At 38.3% G+C, this 22,922-nt stretch overlaps 3 protein-coding genes across 3 annotated transcripts in view; 1 reads left to right on the top strand and 2 right to left on the bottom strand.

The window, feature by feature from the left end:
* The window catches only part of LOC124164384 (trichohyalin), an 80,203-nt gene extending 71,833 nt beyond the window's left edge, over positions 1–8,370 (bottom strand). The window contains exon 1 of the mRNA XM_046541701.1: positions 8,263–8,370. Coding sequence (XP_046397657.1) covers positions 8,263–8,317 — 55 coding nt within the window. The 5' untranslated portion in view covers positions 8,318–8,370. The remainder of the gene's footprint in view (positions 1–8,262) is intronic.
* Positions 8,371–8,555: 185 nt separating this feature from the next.
* On the top strand, positions 8,556–15,906 carry LOC124164387 (39S ribosomal protein L20, mitochondrial). The gene is made up of 4 exons (XM_046541706.1): positions 8,556–8,773; positions 9,656–9,766; positions 15,559–15,702; positions 15,775–15,906. Exons 1-4 carry the CDS (start codon positions 8,687–8,689, stop codon positions 15,868–15,870), a joined length of 438 nt encoding a protein of 145 aa, XP_046397662.1. The 5' UTR covers positions 8,556–8,686; the 3' UTR covers positions 15,871–15,906.
* Positions 15,902–22,828, bottom strand: LOC124164388 (10 kDa heat shock protein, mitochondrial). The gene is made up of 4 exons (XM_046541707.1): positions 22,694–22,828; positions 22,493–22,598; positions 22,228–22,392; positions 15,902–16,341 (listed from the first exon to the last, which is right to left on the bottom strand). The coding sequence occupies exons 2-4, from the start codon at positions 22,493–22,495 to the stop codon at positions 16,198–16,200; spliced, it is 312 nt and encodes a 103-aa protein (XP_046397663.1). The 5' UTR covers positions 22,496–22,598; positions 22,694–22,828; the 3' UTR covers positions 15,902–16,197.
* Positions 22,829–22,922: the final 94 nt, after the last annotated feature.

Genomic DNA, 22,922 nt, shown 5'->3' with positions numbered 1-22,922 from the left:
CCAAAAGGCGTGCATACCCGGCTGGATATTCAATCGCAGAAGTTGTATGACATGACGTAACTAATGGTAACGAGAAAACGACACAAAGAACGCGTCGGACGCAACCGATATTACCACTTAGTGGTCCGAGAGCATGAGAAGCACCTATGTAGGTACTATAAACTTCGGCCGCAATCCGTGTAGCCGTACGGAAACGCATAGCGGATAGACAAACACACATCATATTTTATATTTAAAAGAAAATAATGAATTGCTCAGTACTCATCCCGCGTAGCGGACAGTTTTTGAAAACTTGATTTGAATGCGCCCTGATTTAAAGTGGAATATAAAACCAAGCTTCTATGGGAAGATCTGGGGTCTCCTCTACGGAGTTCTCTGGATCGTGGGAATGCAAAGCAAAGAGAGAGCAAATGAGTGGTGTGAGCGAGATGCGTGACGAAAGGTGAGAGTCATCGGCCAAGCATTCCGAGGAATTTCCCTGGGTGCTGCCTCTAACCTCCATCCAAGACAGCTCGAGAATGCATTTGCGAGAAACAAGCAAAAAACATGCTCGCCGGGAGAGATTGCGAATCGAGAAACAATCGCCAAAGGTATCGTCAATAAAAGCACTGAACGAGGGGACTGCATAGATGAGGCCCAATTCCTCCCAATTGAAGGCTGATTTCTGTTGCCACTTTGGTCGCATTTTAATCGGTTGCCAAAAATGTCCGCGGCGCGGTGATTAGTGCAATGCCATCCACTTTTTCCAATATTTTGCATTTTAATGTTTGTCATTGCGAGGAAGAGCAATGAAAAGTTATGGATTTGATGGACCACATCATCACGAATATAATTTCGGTTAGCACACCTGATTATACCTTATTTCCCCGTGAAACTAGGATCACTACGTCCGTCAATGACGCGAGTGGCGACTTTTGTAAACCCATTTTAGTGCAAGGTGAGTGGCGACACCTTTAAGAGGCCGATCTGAGGATCCTCTTCTGTAATATTCGTGGCACTGGAGCTCTGATTTTATTCCAGACGATTGCGATAGTTTGACAAACAAAGAGAACATATTTTAGATCCGTCCCTACCAGTTGAAATACCTGTGACGAAAACTTGACAGCCTTAACCCCATCAGAGAGAAGTTGATGTCGTCACGAACTCTTGCCATGGAGCTAACCGCTTCTTAGCTATTCCTCTCCCTGCCATATCGGCCTTGCGACGTTAGTTGTTTTCTACATTTTGCAAGAGCGATTCCTTTCTTCAATGTGCGGTTGTCGCTGAGCGAGCTAATTACCCTACTCTCTCATGACGTCACCAACTCATAAAATGTGACCAGGAAAAATCTAGTTTTTCATCACAAAAATGTGACTAAAGAATGTGTATTCTGCACACATATCCTGAATTAGTATGGATATATCCTCTGGAAGAAGTATACAGTGAAAACGTATTTTTTTATATGACCGGAATGGATAAATTAAGTCACTTACTACATGGGGAAATAGAAACACTTCTGTAACGACCGTGACATTTACAAGCCATATCAGAGATTGCATTGGAAATTATTACAGAGATCACAATCGCAATGGCTAAGAAAAGATTGATCATCATCACGAGTCATCAATGTGAAGGTTGGTAAGACAAAGCCCTCCCCGTTTCTCTTTTCACACTTAAGAAGGAACTCTTATGTTATACATCCTTCATCACCTGCTCCACATGTATCATCCTACGCCTCCATTGCCATTCTTCCCTTCCACACAGTGGCGGATACAGAAAAAACTCAAGGGGGGGGCGCAACATATCTTGAGTTGTCTTTACTTTTATTGTAATAAAAGATGATCAAGTCACAGGCAAAGTATATGAAAATTCATTTAAAGTGATTATAAACATGTAAAAGACAATCCCATCTTATGATATAAAAAAGTTACAATTGTGGTTTTGCAATGTTCGGCAATACAGGCGGACCCGCAAGGGGGGGGGGGGGGGGGGGGGGCGCGCGCCCCCCATCTGTATCCGCCACTGCTTCCACATGGCCTTCAACAACTGTTTTCATCAGACCATCGCATCTCAAGATGTAGCCCCTACGTTTTTCTGTCATTTTTTTGGGTTATGAAGAGACAATCCTTCTTTCCTATTGTTCTTAGAACTTCCAGATTCCTCACACGATATACGCATTTGTTCCTTACCATACTTTTATAACACCACATTGCGAATGCTTCAATTCATAACTTCTCTGCAACCATCAACAATAAAGAAGGAACAAAACGTTGCTCGTTCTACACCTCAACCAGGCAGGGCGAAGTAATCAATCCGTTCATAGCAAGCAATATTTATTGAACCTTGGGTTACGTGCCTCTATTCCGTGTCGAGAGAAGAGGATTCAACTCCGCAATGTGACCTCGTGGTGTCACGGGAACACAACTCTTAGCGACACAGATTTGGTCCGACGACTGCCTCACAAGGTCATCACTAACAGCTGGTAAAGCATCTCTTAAGGTCGGGTATGTAGGAAAATTATCAACAAATTTAATTAAACGCTGGAGCAAAAATTAGCTAAATATCTCTGGGGCGTTTGTAAAAATATACAATATGGACGCCGTCCATTATTACTCCGAAGAACTACAAAGAAACTGCTGCATACGCTGTATTAAATTGAGTTGTCTGTCAGCCGCCTCCATTGGCGTAGCCTAGGGTAGGCTCAGGGGGCAGGTTCCTTTCCACCCCCAAGCATATTTTAGCAGAAAAATATTAACCCATAATACAAATATATTCTACTTCACCAAATACTATGAAGAAGAAGTGCCAAAATAGCATAAAATGTGATTTCGAGAGATGCCAAAATTTTCCCCCGAGGGAGGTCCCCCCTTGACCCTCCGGGGTCCTGCCCTCCCAAACACATCGTCCTGGCTACGCCCCTGGCTGCCTCGACGTGTTTTCCTGTTTTTCCATTGGATATTGTATCCATATTCTTTTCCATCGCGAGGTGCTTCTTCAATGATTCACAAGGTGTTAGCGGAAAAAAAACAAATGAAAACAGCACAATATGGTGCATAATAAAGAGCACATATGTACATGGGCCTCGCGTGGTTCGTCGTTGTTGGCACCCCAGTGAGCGATTCCATCCCTGAATGAACGGTTCTCTCTAAACGAGGTAGTGAGACGAAACTCTTATGAGAATGAGAAGTTGGCGGCAACTTTGGGGACAAATTAAAATTTTCATTTATATTATATAAATTTATATGTATATTTTATAAATACAAGTCAAAATATATCTTTAAATTATGTGAGAAGACCCGAATGAGTACGTTTTCTATTTCGTTTCCAATTACGTTTCCCTCCCATCCAATGACCTTTTTCACTGAATTGAGATTTTGTGTTTGAGAGAACGATCGTATTGAAAAAAATATGCTTAACCTTGGCCCAGGAAACTGGAATGGAACGATGCTGTTTCCGGTGGACGGGCAAACATGAAGAGTGAGAAATCATAATAAACTATAGATGACAAATGGCATGCGTTTCACAACGATTGCAGCAGCATGGGAAAAGCAAAATATGCACAACCGAGCCAATGTTTACCACTCCATAAGGAGCAGCGCACAGTGGACAGCATTATCGAGGAAATATGGCACGATTCACAAATCGCCGAATTGTTAATGGGGTCAAGAAAATACAATTCTGCCGTATCAATTGACTGTTTAGCCAAGAAGAATGGGGATTTATAAATATCATACTTTTCATTCAGGGTCATAGAGTATTGCAATTAGAAAATCGGAGCGAAAATATTCAAACAAGGAGGCGATTAATGAGAAGAAAACTTAACTTCGTGGGCGGCAACTTTATTTTTTTTAATTATAGACTTAAAAGAGTGTGAAATCGAAAGGAGACGATTCATTTCGTGGTCACCTATCATTCTCTTCAACCGACCGAATTTTCTTTTGAATTCCATTTTGAGCCTGATCGACCGCATTATGCCATTGCGCATCGGGCCACATTTCAAATGTTACACCCACGTAGTACTCTGATAGATGCGGAAGTAGAGCAGGGCATGCGGTGGATTAAGATAAGCATCCAGCAGAATGCGGTAGTAGTGAAAAAACTCACTCGCCTTATCACACAACGCAGGAATCCCTAAGGACGCAATTCTCGCACAATAAGTGATGTCACAGCTATTTATCCAAATAAGTAGTATGCGAGTCACATAATGGCTGGTACAAGTTGATATTAAGATATTAGCATTCAGGAGAAGAGAATAAGTCGAGACTAACATGAAAATAAAGAATCAAAAACTGAGAAGTAGATACAATTCCTTAATTTGAGAAGCACAATAACCAAGGATGGAAGAAGAAAGAATCTGCTTATCAGCAAAAAAATTAAGTAAATAAATAAGGAAGCGATTCAGCGAAATTTAATAGTGTAGTATGCTTCACTACGACAATGATGAGGCATGGACGATGACAGCAGCCTACAAGTCAAGGGTGGGTGCATTCGAAATGTGGTGATAAAGAAGAATGATAAAATTCACCGTAGTGACCTAGTGAGGAATGAGTAAGTCCCGAGAAGAAAATGAGAGGATTATAAAAACTTTACATAGAGGACGATGCAACTTAATCGCTACCATGGAGGATATTGGCTTGATGAAGACAAACGTTCAGGGACCAGTGGACGGCTACAATGGCAAAGGAAGACCTCGGATAAAAAGTAAATGAAACAAACAGGTAAAGGAGAATGCGAAAGAGAAGAAATACTTAGGTGTGAACTAATAGCCCATAGGAGAGGTGCGTAAAACCAATCTAAGGATTGTTGACCAGTGATTATGATGAGGTGCAGTTTCAGCATAAGCGAGGTGTAGGTTGAGAGTTCCCACTACTGTCCGAAGTGTTCCGACTTCGAATAGCGGGTAAGACTTTGTAAAAAATAAACCTTGCAGCGCGACACGTCCCTGGGAAGGAATTAACCCTGAATCTGTAAAATCCACAAGCATTTAAAGACTGGGTGAACTGGAGCATTGCCAATCTCCAGGATTAGGCACTCAGCTGAAGTTCGCAGACATTTAAATTCATTTGCAGGCCATACTAAAATTTAGTAATTAGAAAACAAAGATATGCTATGGCGAAAAAAATGTTCCTCATTCCACCATTTCCTCATAACTTAAAACTTAAAAACCGTAAAAGTTGCGAAAAATCGACAATTTTAGCCCTTCCGCAAATAGTTGACGATGCCATAAGCAATTGCCGAATGGGCCATTCTTTTGCTACTTCTCGGCCTCGCTAACGCCATAGAATGATTTTTGGTTATTCACACCTCCATGAAGGATTCCCTCCCTCAATGAGATGTTTTCCTAGGTAGAATTAAAAAAATGACACACTAACGACGTCACCAAATCATGAAACGTGAGTGGAAATTTTCGTATTTTTAACTTACGAAAGAATTTCTGAATAGGGAGAATTAATTTTTCGCCGCAACTTATCTTTCCCTTCCACCTGCCGAATTCTTAGAAAGAATTTGCGCTTTCGGGTCTGAGTGGAACTCTATTGAGGTTGAGCTAGTTGAAGTAGCCAGGATTTTCAGGGCCTGATACCAATCAGCTCTTAAGGACAGAAATGGGCGTGTCAAAATTTTCAAGGCTCCTCGACATAGATTAGTAGGAAGATCTTAAGCAACCACATCGTCGGAGATTAGCAGGATGAAGAAGAACATGGGAGGGATTAGAATATAACACGAGCCAGTGGCAGATACAGATGGGGGGCGCAGGGGGCGCGCGCCCCCCCCCCTTGCGGGTCCGCCTGTATTGCCGAACATTGCAAAACCACAATGGTAACTTTTTTATATCATAAGATGGCATTGTCTTTTACATGTTTATAATCACTTTAAATAAATTTTCATATACTTTGCCTGTGACTTGATCATCTTTTATTACGATAAAAGTAAAGACAACTCAAGATATGTTGCGCCCCCCCTTGAGTTTTTTCTGTATCCGCCACTGACACGAGCTGGGATATCATCAATAGAAAAAATATTCCGGCTATCCGAAACGTGTACAGCTATTAGTTGTGAAGTTGTTGTACTGTATCCTCAAGAAATATCGGAAATTTGGCTGAAAATGACAATAATTTTGTCATTTTTTTTTATAATGAGACGAACATGAGGCATGAAATTATTGAAACTTTTACTATATAAAAAAGTAGGGAAACTCCCCATTCAACGATTTTCTGTTAAAATTTTACCTTTCCAATCCGGGTGACGAATACATAAAAAGCGATCAAACTTAGCGGCAGACGCAATGGCTTCGTGAATTTCACGAGGAATCGCAGATTTCATTCCCAGAACCCAGATGCCACTGAGTGATCTCAAAATACTTCACTGTGATTTGATTTATGCGTTTTATGAGGTAAGACTATTACTTCTTATGGATTCTACCCTCGTCCCGATTGGCTATTGGCTTTAACCCCGGGAAAAATTTACTCCGCCTCGAAGTTGGATCTGCCAAATTTAAAGGCATTCAAAAATTAAAACGGTTGACAACTTATTTTCGAACCGACACGTCGCCACTCCGAAGACTTAAGGAGCTATCTGCAATGAACGTAGAGGTTATCGCCTGCATAAATTTATGCTAACCATGTGGCAGAAACCACACACCCAATAACTCCAACTAACAGGCTAATAGTACTACCATCGACGAAACCATTAATGATGGGATTCTATCAATAACTAAGAACGAAACGATGATGAAGAGAATGAACACCTACGCATAACATTTATCGAGCCTCCACGACAGGTTCAGCATCCCATGGAAGCAGCTGTGGTCAGTAAGTCGTTCAAGGGAAAGTATTCTTCGTCCGAGATCATTCTCCGGCGGTCACAGATGTTTCTCCATCAACTGAAAGTGGGTCGGGAGTCCTTCCACTATCCCTATCCTATACAAAATTCAAATGTTCAACGGCTAGACATTACGAGATGGATTTAGATATGAATCCATTTCTTAATTCCAAGTAAATATGTGCATACGAAGTCGCCAAGAATGTCAATTCAACGCTGATACACGGGACACTAGGTTGAACAATAACTGTTCGAGTCACAACTAGCGCTACTATTTTGAGGCATGATATTTTAAGTAGGAAAGCATTGTTCATATTAGAGAAACATATGTTTATGTAATGATAGTCTTTCTACCAATACATGATGCTAATTCCTCCTAACTAGCAGGTATGAGGAAAATGACAACAAGAAAACCGTATGGATCAGGGATCTATGGCCAAAAAAGTTTTCTCGGGGTACCTCAACATACGAGGGAAATAAACGAGAGAAGGGAATGTCCGTGCTATTCATCGCTAAATTTCAAAACATTATTCTCTCTACAGAGACGTAAATACCTTACGCGAGCACAGAATAGTGAGTGAAAAGAGGTTAAGAGAGGAACGTAATTTCCGTCATCAGAAGTTCATATTTGAAACCACCGCCTTACAGAGCGCATGCCTAGATGCTGCTGAGCCCTACAAACAAATACTTAATTTACGTACTAGAGGTTTGAAAAACCAGACAAGCCGATCGTAGTATTCGAAATATCATAAAATGTTGCTAAAAGAATGCACATAACAGACCTTAGATTGCTAATTTCCGAAAGCATTCTCTGAAAAGCCATTGGAAGGGATCGTAAAGCGGAACGTATTTATTTCTCCTACGTGGGTGTGTACACAAAGCGACGGTGATAATCCAATTTAACAGAAACACATGCGAAATCAGTAAGCGATGACTTCAATCCAAGTCATAAGGAATGGTAAGCCACAATTAACTCCCTCCAAAGAAACTTATTTACTTCTCTATACATGGAGAAGACGACCATGAATATTTTTTTCTCCGCGAAAGCGAGAAGTTTTAATGATTATTACCCATGATCTACCGCAACGCCGATAATTAATATGAATAAAACTTCATCCTGAGAAGTTTCCTTGTCTATGAAAGACAACGCAGACAAAATCATATACAGAATACGAGGAGAAAAATCGCCACCCGTGAAGTTAGCATTAGTTCCTGAACGCCGTAAAAGTTAAAATCAACGCCGAGGATACTGATACGGAGACATAAAAATCTAACCTTGCTATCTTCGAGAATGCTAGGAATATTAGCAATTAACCTAAGACAACAAAAGGCAGCTGGTACATCACACGACTCCCCTTACCCTATGGGAGAATGCAAGCCGGTAAAAGAAAACATTGATGTAGGTAGGAATATATTAAAAAATCCGATATGCAAATAGAAGATTTTCTCCGTAAAAGCACATACCTTCAGTCACTCGCCCTGGACGGGGATATGTATCACTTCCCGACGCTTGAGCCATTCCCTTCCATTACTGATGCGAAACTAGTGTGTTGAACTTGCTGAACACTAGAGATTCCAGCAAGCGACCGTCAGATGGAGCGCACTAACATGAGACGAGCGATATTCTACCGTGAAGTTCCTGAAATGGATAACTTTTTTCTAATATCTTAATTTAATAGGCATTAAATTTTCATCCGGTAAAAAGATAATATTCCTTGAAAAAAAAACTATTTTAGCAGCCAAAACTTTTGCATTTGTGGATTGTGGTAATAGCATGCATGACGACAGGCATTTGTTCATCTCTCATTTCTCCGGTTTTAAACTTGAGAGATATTTTATATTTTATTAAATGCTTTGGATGTAAATCGTCGTTAATTTATCCGTAAAAATGGTATTTACATCACTGGCCCTTTTTATACGTAGTAGAGGTCCTGATGAATTCTGGAGAAAGAGAAAAATTCTGAAGTTAGCCGCAGTAAGTGCGATTCGTGAATGTAAATTAGACATATTACTTAGAATTATGCCTACATTTGTTAATCTCCTTGCACCATTGTGCTCCAATATTCGCAAGAAATTATGAGTTTGTTCTAGATACCCACATTATTTTAATTTGACCGTTACACATTCTAATTTATTTTACTGCAGGCGTCGGTATTTTGGTCTAGGAAATTCATTAATTTTCTCATTCTAATTACTACTTTCTGCTCGAAAGCGTTATAATGCATTTACATGCGCGTTAACGCATCCGTGTCGTGTTCCCAGAATCGTAATAATGTCAACCATCTCTGATTAATTTTTTTGTCAGCGGTAAACGTTTATTTGTCTTTAAAAAGTGCACGGTGCTTAATATAAGATTTATTAGTTTACTCGGCAGTGCATGTAATCACCTGAAATATGATTTGTTAGATCCCGGTAAAGGTCTGTGTTTGAATTAATGGCTAATATTGCACTAATCCTCTTGGCCTAATGGGATAGTCTCCCAAGTAATGAGTATAGTGTTCCCGAGTTCTTATGTAGTTATTTCTCCATTTTGCCATGTTACGACCTATCATAGGCAATGGGAAACCAAATCGTTGCATTTTGCTGGTGACCGCTTGCTGCTTGTGAATCCCTTCAGAAAATTATTTTTCGTTATCCAAATCATTCTTTGATAAACGCTTAAATCAGCCCTGCCATATCTTGTACTATTTCTTGAATTGTCTATCGGTTCGAAATGCGAAAAGGTTGTCTGCAATTAGCCAATGCATGCTTGTTTATTCGTGAATTATCTTGGTTCAGGTTCTTTATATTTGTCCTGATGATAAAGTATACCAGTAAGTGCTACTTACCAGTAGGCATTTTTATTACTATGTTTCAGCATTTCGTTGGAAGGAGAAGGAATTGCTATTCTATTGCCATACGTTCTGTTCATCGAGCTCTGGCATTTTCCACTAAAGGCCGACGACAGAAGAAATTGGACATGGCCGAGGTAAGTCATTGTTACCTATATACTAAAACTGGTAGGCTCATATGAAACTGCCTGACCACCCAACCAATATGCAGTCCACATGGAATTTCATCGGCCCTTCATATAGGTGAGGCTGAATTGGTGGGAGGGAACTTATATTTCCACCAATTGAATTAAACCATTAACACTACAAGTAGAACAATGTATCATATTTATAAAAATCTTAAAATAGTACAATGCAGTGGGAAATGAATGATTAATGTCAATCGTGGGAGGAAATACATAACAATTATCAATAGGTAATCCACTTCTAACTTTTTACGACTTTATGTTATCAAAACAAGATAAGACTTGGGTCATTCCATGTCAACTCAACTGGGGTCCCATGCCCACCATCTCAGATGTTGATAAATTTTCCCTGTTTTTAGTTTCAATCTTGGTTTTAAAAAATCCAAAATATTAAAGACCCATTGCAAGTACTTTCCAAGATATGAGTATTTGAATGCAATGAGACACAAAAATTCTACCCACTGGTCAAATTATTCAAAACTACCATATATGAGCCCCTGTAAAGCAAAAACCAAATGAGCAAAGCTGGTAAAAAATTTTGACGCTGTAATCATGCAGCTATAGTTTTAAAAAATAATCAAAATGATTTTCACTTTAAAATTTTTTTTTCTGTAAATGTTCAAAAATTGCACTTTTGACAAAGTTCCACAAAAAATGAAATTTTCAGAGACAGGTAAAAATCACGTGAAAGCCATAACAATATCTGTATACATTTGTAAAGACCACTAACTTTAAAATAGAGTGAGATATGGGGCAATTTTGAATATATTTTGTTGACAAATCTAATGAAAATGATCTCTCCACTAATGTTTTTGTGGCAAAATGCCACTTTTTCAACGTCTAAACAAAAAAAGGGACACCAATTGTGACTGAGTTTTTCAATACAACTTAAACTAACCTCCCTCTTTCAGGAAAATTACACATGAGGTTCCTCCCATGATTTATTTTAGTGATGGTTGTAAAATGACAAGCTACGACACTTATGTTTCAGGGCTACCCCCAAGAGGTGAGTTGAATTTGAGTATTGAGGTTCCTGTAAACCCCTCTCATTCTTTCAATTTTGCAGCCAATCTATTTTTAATTTCCAAACAGCATAAAATGGAAACATTTTATCTAATATATGGATTTACTAGATAATTGCAATCAGGCTAAAAATTGGATACATATTTGAAGAATAAGTACATACCTCTGACCTCTAAGCCTGATGGTAAGCGTTCCAGGCATTCTCAATGCAGTGGCTGTGCAATCTGGCAAGGTGTGCTGCCTTCCTGTTACGGTCTTAGGCACCAGTACTTGCATTAACACATCAGTTGACACTATGCAGCACTCATACTAATGTTTTGGCCACAGGTATGACTTGGCCTTACCATCATGTGTCATGAAATTCCAAGAATTTCAACCTCCTCCACTGTTTGAACAACTAAGTCAATATAACCTCTGCTGTCATATGCAGTTGCAATATAATTTCCAGGTTAATGATGAAAATATATGGGAAGTTGAGACATTCAGACTGATTTGGAATTCAAGTCAGCTTTTCAGTTTACACTTTGTAAGCACTATTAATGTGTTTTTTACTTTCATTGGACTCCCAAGTTTCAAAGGCTACAATTTTGATATGCTTTAGCTCTCAGCACAAAGTAGAGGTTGTGAAACCTTTTAGTTTGAATATTTTTGTGTTATGTAATGGAGGGTGTGGATATCTGCCTAAAATTGGGAAACTTTTGGAAGACAATTGTCAGAAGATGGCTTACACTTATGAACATGGACTGTGCTGCATAAGTGATCTTCCATTGGAATTGAAAGACGACTTAATATGGAGAAGTAGGTTTCGTCATATCTCCTCTACAGAAGCTGTCCACCATTTTTACTGGTTTGTCTCCTCAAGTATGTACATATATTTAAAAAAGTATGCATTCTTACAACGATCCTGCTGCAATCCATTTGGAGCACATTCTAGACCACTCAGAAAAAGTGAGGGAAATTAGTGTGCAGACAGCAAGAAAAATTGAAATGCATAGTGGACAATCTGTGAAGCCTGGTCAAAAGTTATGCCCTCGATGTGTAGCTTTGGTTTCAAGTTTGGAAGACCCTTAGGTTGCAGATGCATACTGCCCACCACTGAATATCTAGCATGAAGGTACTTTGAAGCGTGTGAACTCAAGTTTTGAAAGTCTAATCCTTTGTTCTCTTTATTAATTGTTCCCTAATCAAAATATCAAAAGTGAGTAAGACTAACAGATTACACTATGCCAGGAACAATATTGAAGAAGTAAATTCACTTATGGAAGAAAAAGTGAGCACATGCTTATATGTACCAGGAATTAGTTTTCAAAGAAAAAGTTTTTTTTTGGTTTATAAAGAGGGTCAAAATGTGATGATTGCTCTGATTTCGATGCATTTATAGGTAGATAGTTGTTATTGAAGGCCAGAGAGTGTGCAAGGCGTCGAAAAGTGTGGTTATCCTGCAGAATGCAACACTGCATTACACTTTTGTGTTAACTCATGGCCGCTCAGTTTATCCATGTTGTCACTGTACCGGCATGTTGAGAAGTTTATTGTTGGGGTTATAAGAACTGCGACATTGAAGCATGCAAATAAGTTGTCAATTAAAGTAACAATTGAAGCTAGCAACATCACAGAATGTATGTTGATCTGACTTACCAGTTACAACAAAGAACCAGTGGTTGCCTGATGTAATGAGACATCTTGGTCAATCATTCATTCTTAACAACGTGTTATTTAACTTTTTTACTTGGCAAATAAAATTATGGAGACGATCTTAAGTTTTTTTACAGAGCTTTCCTGCTAATTAATATCTTTCGTGAAATTATTTTCATTCACTTCTTGTGGTTGTTCGTGTAAATTTGCCATTAATTCAGATAATTAGAGTTCATCCTTGGAACCAAGTATCGAGAACTTATGGGGAGAACCAGACTGGTAGCGGGAACCGAAAAAATTTAAGAACCAACTCAACCTTAATTTATAGAATTCCTTTACCATAGTCAGCAATGCACAGTTTGGAAAAGAAAATAATCTTCTCTTAATAGTCTCAAAAAATCTGTGCTACTTTTCATGTGTGAGGTCTTGAAGCTAATAGGAATAAAGACTAATATCAAGTTGTCATTCCTTGTATACAGGGACCCAGGGAGGAACTTTATCACAGCCATGGGAAGATTACTTAACTCAAGGTGTATATTGACAACTGAAGTGAAGGACTTCAGCAAATTCGGTAGTTTCCTTCATCAAATAAAACAAAAGGCATTGATTGCGATTCTTTACCCACCATTAGTATATTCATAATATACAAATTATTTGGTTTTAGAAATACCAGTTTAGACAAATGGCAATGGTCAATATTAACAGCATTTGAAGAAGTCCAGATTGGCGCCCATGCAATGCCACTCCACGTGACGTCACAGGGACCTAGTTTCTATACGAGTAGATATGAGTTTTACATTGTCTGAGATTACCAATGCATGCATGAGGCACAGAGCTCAGGGAAACATGTCTTAATAATCACCTATTAAAACTGCCTGAGGTCGGAAAGTTTTCTTCGTTTGATAGGGTATTAGTAGTCCTTATTTAAGCCAAGCGCTATCTGCCAGCAGGGTACTCTGGTACCTGCTAGCAGCCTGCATTGTATCAGCCCTCAGAGCCTCGCCCCAAGGTCATCTCACACAGCGGCAGTGGGAACCAGAACGATGTCACACGGGCTTTTCCCACCATTCATACTTAGCCATCACGTTTTTGCGCGCTTGAAAATTTTCTTTTCATTTCATCACGAAAAATAGATATCATCATTTAAAAATCTATGAATAAATGAAATGCTTACTCCAGGAGTAATAATCATTCGATTTAAGCAATAAAAGAATAATAGGAAACCACCCTATTGTTGCTAATGTCCTCATATTATCATTAACAGGAACTCAAGAATTTCTTGGCTATGATATGATAATGAAATTTAGACCAATCATAAATATTCCCCATTTGTACAACTCCCGCATTTCTCTATTCTCGCATTATGAGGATGAAATACATACATAGCAGAGTGTTTATCGTATGTGTATCTAACAAATGCTTAACTTATTCCATTAGAATCTGCTTTGACCCTTATTTATCAAGGGTTTTACCATAAAAAATGTTTAATATGCTAATAAGCATATTTATTGGTGAAATTGTTCTTTGGATAAAAATGAATATTTATGATGAGAGAATTTTTATGACGGAACAGTATTTTAGTTCACGAAATTGCAATTTTATGACGAAATTTTAAACTGAAATTGACAGTTTTTTATGATGAAATGCATAGTTTTTATTCACCGATAATCTTTGCCTCTGCTTATGAGCTTAAAGAGAAATGGAAGTGTACTGCAAATGCAGTTTATAACATGATCAATAGATAAACTAAATTTTTATAGCGTTGGAAAAAATGTGAAAAATTGCTTACATATTGTTTCTACACGCAAACATACTCCGTATTTAGTGAGAAAACCTGACGTGATAGACAAAAATGGATTGCATTTTTGAAACCAGCGCTGGAAAGTATGTAAAAATCAGTTATCAAATTTCAAAAAAAATGTTTTTGCAGATCTGTGAAATTGATAACACGCTCCATTAACGTGGAAAATTTATCAGTCCACTTGGTGAAAAAAAGTTTGGCTAGGCAAATATAGACGATATTTTGATAGACACGGATAAAATACTAGAAATGAAATGAATTCTCTTATTCATGGCCATGGCCCTTATATACTGGTTACTAATCTCCGGCTCAGAGTTTGTTGCCTGAGATTCCGCTTCCACTCCTCAAACCCCTCCCATCAAACACAACTATGGGCACAGTGCGCTGTCACTAGGGAAAATATGGAACTGCGTTGTCGAAAGCATATATCGCCGCCGACAGTGCAGTTAGTTCCATATTTCCCCTAGTGACAGCGCACTGTGCCCATAGTTGTGTTTGAGGGGAGGCGTGTGAGGGGTGGAAGCGGAGTCTCAGGCAACACTCCCGAGCCGGAATATGTCGGGAGATTAGCAACCAGTATGTAAGGACCATGTTCATGGCATTCCACCAATTATATTTCTGTAATCTTTGAGTTTTCTAAATAAATTTGCAATAGACAAAAAATCATTTTACCAATACTTGTTATCATCATTTTATGCTTGGTGCAGGATTGAAAGAGAGATTTGAAGCTGAGTATAGATACATCTAGTATTTTAATTATATATATTTTTAATGCCGTTCTATTTCTATTAAGGGTTTACAGTACCATCTATATGATTAATAAAGTTTTCTTTAATTATGAGGCTCACTAAGTTCTATTTACACCTTTCATTTGATAATAAATGTTATTATTTAATGACGTGCTTTGGGCACCATGTGAGAGTAATAATTGAATTTCAAATTTGGCATAAAAATTTTCTATTACTTAAATAGTTTCGGCTTCATGTTTCAACTTAAGTAACTGTCATACTGCGACAAAAATGATTTATTTCCCTTGCATAATGGGGGAAAAAATTTTGGAAGTTGAATGTCTTCAAGTAGTTCCTAAGCTGGTCTTTTTTCAGATGCCAATAAGCTTTGTGTTCACCACTGTACTACAGAGGTTGACGTACTTCTTACATTTCCCTTCATAATAACTTATGAATTGGCTTCACTGCCTGTGTGTATTATGTCTATAGAATGAAGGGTTTCCTTAATAATGTTGAGGTTTTATATTTGATTATTTTTCATTTACTTAACATTCTAGCTGTGGAATACAAGGTTAGCAGCTGCATGTGAGGAACATAGCTTTACCTCACCATTGCTAAGAGAAGGACTGGCCCGATCTGAGATCCTGCTGAATCGAAAGTCTTTGGTGGATTTAGCAATTTGGGAGCCAAGAACATTTGAGGTATGCTTGTGGATGCATAAGTCTATCATCGTGTTATTCAAGGTTGAATTTTAACAAATATTTATTTTACAGGGACTTACTAAGATTGCATGGCAGAGATGCATTCAAGACGGCTTGATTAGTGAAAGTGATTACCCTGTAAGTTTACCTCCAATTAAAAAAATATAAATGTAAAAAATGAAATAAATAGTATTTTGAATAGTGTCTTTACTCTTTTATTACAAAGACATATCTACAACTACTAACAATGAGAACATTGATCAGCATTAGAAAACAATTTAACTTTGGCACAAGCCGGAATGAACAAACAATATTTCCATATAAATTGAACACAGGTAGTCTGACTTTGGCTCACTTGCATTAGCACCATGCAGACGTCCCTTTCTTAACAAATGAATGAAATCCACTCACTACAACTTATATTTTAGGTCATAAGTGTCAGATCAGACCACTACATGTTCAACTTCTTAGTCCATATAACACACTACCATTAACTCACGTTTCAATAATAGCCAAAATATCAGATTCCCTAAAGAGATGATACTCCTTATTTTCTTCCAAGGTAACTTTAGTTCCACCATATTCTGGGAGCAGCACAGTATCTCCTACTTTAACAGCCAATGGTATGTGATTCCCCATCTGAAACGGAATGACATGGCATAAGCAACTTCCACGAGCTATCAAAACAACCATGAACAAGTGAAAATTAATGTATAACAAAAGCAAATTATGTTGAAACATGAATTAGATTAATTTAATTAAAGGATTTAACTTATTTTTCCAGGCATTCAAGTGTTTTGTAAGGAAATTTCAAATTAATTTCCATCGCATTTTTATAGGGTTCATTCCAACTTACAGCTCTCAAGTATGAATTTTTAAAAATTCCCTAACATCATAAAAATGGCAAGTCATACATGAAGATTGCAAGGAAGGATGCATCAAAATAAATGGTGAAATAAGTCAATGAGCAGAGGTGGTGGCAGAAGTCAAGAATCACAGTCCGCACTATCCCGTGCCACCCAGCCAAGGACTACGAAATAACTCCCACCTCGACGCTCATGCACAGCAACATTCTGCACATTCACCCACCATTTTCATCTTTTTTCTATGCATCTGGAGTTCCTCCCTGACCATAACCTAATTATCCTCACACTTCTATGATTTCCATCCCAATTGTTATTTCCCTGGCATTTCCAACTTCCCTAATCCTCTCAGTGATTTTCACTTCTATAAGTAAACTTTAACAACAATATGGAATTCAAGTACAAACATACTTTTTTGATCAGCACCACACCGTAATCTTTATAAATAGAGCTTAAATTTATTAATCTAAGAATGGACTAGCCACGAGGATGATTGAGACCTAACTGCCATTACTTTTTAGCAGTGGCAAATTGCCGGTGGGAGGGTGTGGCTACCCCACCACAATTTCTGGAAAAATTGAAAAGATTGTTATATTTAAGGTGATTGATCACAAATGAAAGTTATTTCAACAGCTTAAAAAATGATAAATAATTTATGAATACCAATATGCCTAGCTACATAAACCCTCAAAGCTATATTGCTGAGAGGTAATGCACACCACCAAGGCAACTTAGAGAGTAATGCATCAGGATGAAATCAATAACTTCCCCAACTTTGTATCAATGGCACAGCGTTGTCACAGAGATTCTGGACAAAAATGCAAAACATATATTGTAATCTTTTTATTCCAAGAACATAACATATTCCTATTGAAATGCATAACATGAAAAAAAACGATTACACAGTATTAGCTTAATCAGCACAAGAAATGAAACTTATCCTTGGGCCTTGCCTTTATTGCAATCTGGTCATCTTTGAACTCATTCCTGCATCCTTCTCAATTGCAAACTTTGCCCTCTTGGCCTTGAGGTCAGCCAAATTTTGCTCTAATTACCTTGTCTTGGCCTTCTCACTTTTTGAGAGCAAAACAAGTAGACTTCGCACACCGCGGATCGGTCACAAATTTACTCTTGTATCTTGCAACATCTGTTTAAACATGTTTTGCACCAGAGTATTTACATGCAGAGGAAAGACGTAACTGAGTAGAGGTTGAAACTATGAGCCAATTTCAGTACACAGCCTTTGGTTTAAATGTAGTTAAAAAGCTAATGTTTAAAATATAACTCAACCTAACTAAAACTAAAATACGCCCATTCATAAAAATTATTGAAAAAAAAAAACTGAAAATGTACTACCAAAGGCCTTGAGTAAGCATTAAAATTGTCCAAGTTAACACACCTAAATGACGAGGATTTTCGTAACACGTTCGGAAAATCGGGAAAAAAATAATGGGAATTCTCGTCATCCATACCCTGTGTGTTAGAGCAGGTCACAAGTTAACTCATGTTTTCTACATTCTGCCTTTGTATGCCATAAGTAATGAGACATCTTCAAGTAAAATACAGTGGAACCTCGTTAAAGCGAGTACGGGCTATAGCGACACCCCCGCTATAACGAGATATAGTCGATGCACCATCAATTGACCCAATAATAAGCGTGTTTAAAAATTCGTTTTTACGAGACCCTTTTGGTGTTGGCTCTCGCCATAGCGAGGGTTTCACCGCTGGAAGACTTTCATCAAGACTATTTAACCTCTGAAATTGCTAGCGATCTGTTAGAAATTAAGTTAATGGAGTGCTCAGTCTCAAATTTATGTGGTAAACTGTCGTTCGATAAATAAGTAGCTAATTTTGGTGAAAATATTGTGGCATTAGCATTTGCGAATGCTTCATCTTCTTTTGTTCCTCGGGCGGCAGAAAGCAGTCTGCAGCAAACCCGCACGTCCGTGAGTTGCGTGAATAGAAAGCATTTGATGGCAGTCACCATGGCCAAAAAAACACCAAACACGTCTAAGCGAGAAAATAAAAATAAAGGAGTAATATGAGAGTTTCGAAATTAATTTATCTTCCTATTCGCTCTGCAAAATTAAAAACAAACAAAAGCGCCCAAGGAATGCAGACGATGAAGAGTTATAAGGAGCTTTGTTCGGGTGGTTTTGTCCACTCAAATTTGCGGGAACTTCTGAGAAAGAGGCTACGCCTAAGCCTAAAGCGGAGTATTTCAGGGATAGATTGCGAATCGAGAATTTTAAGAGTGCGGAAGGTTGATTATACTAATGCAAAGCACCAAAGCGTTATCTCCCCTCATAATTGCTGGTGATGCCTGTGGTGTAAACCCGAAGTCGTGGAAGAAAGGACTCCGATCATAAGTATCTTCAGAAGTATTCCCCGCGTCATATAACATACGCGAAATGGAACTTTGTTACATACAACTCCCCGACAAAACCCTTGCAGTATGAGGTATTTCTTGCAATGATGCCTCTAAAGGTAGGTATAGTGCGCCTTAGCGATGATGTAGGATGTACGAAGCAATGATACTCAGCGTGAATTGTCCGGATGGACGTATTTATTCTCCGCTGCGGATTTACAAGGGTGAACTATTCGCGTCAGTGGTCGGAGTCGTACTGGCGCTCTCTTTTGTCACGTGGGTAGCCGAGCATCCCCTGGTGGCCGCTGGAAGAACTCACAGAACAACTAACTCTCGTTTGCAGTGCCGTGGTAAACTCAGCGTATTATTTCGAATACGTCGCGAGCGTAAAAGTCAAAAAGAAACTTTTTTCAACAACGGCAATTTTAATCACATCATTTTTCAAACTTAGCAAACTTTTTACCGTAGACGATGAAGATATTACATTATCTGATAGAAAAAGTCTTCCAAGGCAGGAACGTTATATAACCTTCCACCGTTTTCGCCTGTAGAAACAAATGTAATGCGTTACTTTACTTCACTGCCGCTTAACGTACAGAAAAAATAAGCATACACCAATGGAAACATTTGAGGTATTAAATAACCGCGATACTGTTTTATCAGTTCATTTTTGAATTTTCAGTGGAAAATACCAAAATAATATAATGATCACGTAAATGAACTAATTAAGTGCATAGAAAAATAGCTTCGTCGGTTGTGCATTGGCATAATGATTGACAAAACAATGCTTTGCATGATTTTTATTCAGTGCGGCGCTTATAAATTGTTTGAATAGTCAGTCGTTGTTTGAGTAAGGAAATTTAATGATACAAAAAACATCGCCTTTCGTCTGGATTTATGCTTACATTTATCCGATGGATGTTTATCTATCGCCGCACCACTCCTGTTCCTGTATATCTGTTCGCAACAGGTATATTAGCTATTATTTGCTCCACCTCCGGTAAAGCGACAATTCGCTATAACGAGTGTTTATTAGTGCACCGTGGGGTGTCGTTATATCGAGGTTGCACTGTAGTTTTACTGAGTCTAAGCACTGATCACATCAGTAGACAATGCATTGAACTTGATTGCCATCATGCTTTCATTAATTTTTTTCAGTTGTTTAATTCACTATAGTTGACAAAAAAAACAAAGCTTGCTAGGAAATTACCTAGCCACGGGTAATTTTGAAAAAAAAAAAAAACATGGTCTTTATTGTACATATTAATGCCCACCTCACCACCCAAAAGCAGCAATGCCCTGTGCTTCACTACTATATAAAACTTGATGCAGTGCCACTGAAGATTTTTGCTAACTGGAATCAAATATCCTTGACATCACTGACTTAGTCCTAATTTTTATACGATCGAATACAGCTACTTAGTGCACATTCGGACTGCAGAAGATGAGAAGGATTGTAATGGGAGACCGTGAGTGACCCCTAATCTTGATCAAGCAATTATTGGCACTCCATTTCAAAAGTGTAAATTCAAATCAATAATTAATACCAATGGAAAGATTAAGTTCATATTCAGTTAAATTTTTCAGTTATTTCAAATTCATTAACACCAAAATTTCTTCGATGCACCAAAGGAAATTAAGAAAGAATAGGGAGTTCATTGCAAAAAATTCCCATTTTGAAGATACAGATTATATAAAATAAAGTGGAAAATTGAAAAATAATACACCATTACTTATTTATAACAGTGATCTAGTGCAGATATTAACACAATTTAAATTTTGACCACCTTACTTGAATGGATGCTGAGCATTGACAGTATCTGCAGTTTCGTAAATTCTAAAATCTCCTAGATAGCAATTAAAAAATTCCCTAAGATTTCCACTTTATCCAAGAAAATTGCTTTGCTTACCGCTGTACACTTTCAATCTACACAAAAGGATTTCCGGCAAAATATTGATCATTGAGTTGATATAACTAACAACAGAAATAGTAGTCTAGTCAATATAATGCTGTAGTGTCTGTTTTTCCCACCGAACAATGACAGTGAAGATTTCCTGGGTTTCACACCGGGAAAGGTCTTCCATATCATCTGCCAACATTTCGATGAGCAATTCCCCCATTGTCCACAGGGATTCAGGAATCCAATGCCATTCTGTTCATGCTTAAGAGACCTCACAGACTCACACCAAGGGCTCAACTATGATAAGAAATGCTTGAACCTATGTGATGGCAAGAGAACCCAAGGAGGGAGAGCTGAAAATTATGCGATACTGATAATGTTGTCAGGCCATGTGCATTCATAACTATCCTCTATTTACATGATAGAAAAATCAAATTCATATTGCACGAGGAAGTATCTTTTCCAAATTATGGAGGTCTTCCCCACTTTTATAACGTCAGTGGTCCAAATAACATATTCTTTACAGAATCGAATTACATATAACTGCACCAATTATGTATTCAGGGAATATGATCGTCAACATCAATGATGAGATCTTAAATGTTAAGTCCATTAGATTCTACCTTCTGATATCACATTAAGGCTCAAGAGCTCAAAACTCATTTCACATTTGGTTCAAACTCGAGATATAGTCTGTTCCCTTCCCTCAAACTATTACTTGGCACCTCCAAACCTTACTCTTACTTAACACTCCTGGATCCTTCACCTCTTGGCATGGAGCCTTCATTCAGCAGTGGGCCTCCAAGCGTATTAAAGCCATTGAATTCCACCACTCGGTAGAAATGAATACAGAACCGCTATACCAAGTTTAGTACACACCGTCAAATAAATTGGCTGGTGGAAGGAAGGTTAAATAACAGCTTTGGAAATAATACTCAAGGACTTATCATTATTTCATTTGATGTACACGTAGTGTAATGAAAACGGGAGATCCGATAACATAATTCGGCGAACTTGAAGTAGCTTCAAGAAAACTCTTTCTAAAACACTGGGGAAATCGCATTTGTCTCCTACACTTGTTTTGCAATTTCATTCCCAAGTGCAACTGAAAGGTACGCTCTAAATCACCTGAGAGGATTTATTCACACCGTGGAAGCGAACTTAATTCAAGGCCTCGAGCCCAAGCCTATAGGCGCAGGTCGTTCAGCAGCCTCCAGAAGAATGGTTTTCCTTTGGGCCTAATACATTACCCTGCGTAAATAATTCCCCAATCGTTAGTTTTCTCATATCAGGTCAAAATATGTGACGAACGTGTGTGTTACACAGAAAATCATGACGAAGTATGACCAAATAAAGTAATTTCGTGAAAATAATATACGCTGTAAATCTTTACCTCATTACGGGTGCCAGGGCCTACAGCAACTACTGTACCGTGTAGTACTTTGCCCTGTGCCTTCTCCGGAATAACAATGCCTCCTTTGCTTCTAGTGAGTGCTTCAGCTCTCTTAATGAGGACGCGATCCAAGAGAGGGACAAACTTCTTTACAGCTGCAAGGGCCTAGAGGGAATTAGTTGGGTCAATGTTGGAAGAAGCCGCATATCCATCATAATGCAGGATAATAGGACTATCCTTAATTAATGAAAAGCATACAACTCACCATTTTATTCTTTCGCTACACCTCCCACGGAGAATAATATCACTTGATACTCAACGAGAAACCGCTATCCTACCGCACGTGGACCACACAGCGGATCGGCTCTTTCCTACAGGAATAGTGAATGATGGGTAGAGCTGGAGGTCAATCGATGTTACTAGAACATTCTATTCATCGTTGAATATAGAGTAAACCTTGACTTACCTTCCAGTAATTTCTGGCAATCGCTAAACTTCTATAACTAATTATACAGCTTTAAGCGAATTATGTCTTCTGGAGGGATTCCGTGCGATATTATTAATGTTGCATCACAATGGTAACTTCTAGAATGCGAGGCCGCGCATTGAGCATTCGAAAATAAACAAATTGCATTAACGCTTAATATGCATTTTTATTTCAATAAAATCAATTATTTAGATCAAAAAATATTTTT

Source organism: Ischnura elegans, chromosome 8 (genome assembly GCF_921293095.1).
Source record: "Ischnura elegans chromosome 8, ioIscEleg1.1, whole genome shotgun sequence".
NCBI lineage: Eukaryota > Metazoa > Arthropoda > Insecta > Odonata > Coenagrionidae > Ischnura > Ischnura elegans.
This window is presented reverse-complemented; position numbering and strand designations above follow the sequence as displayed.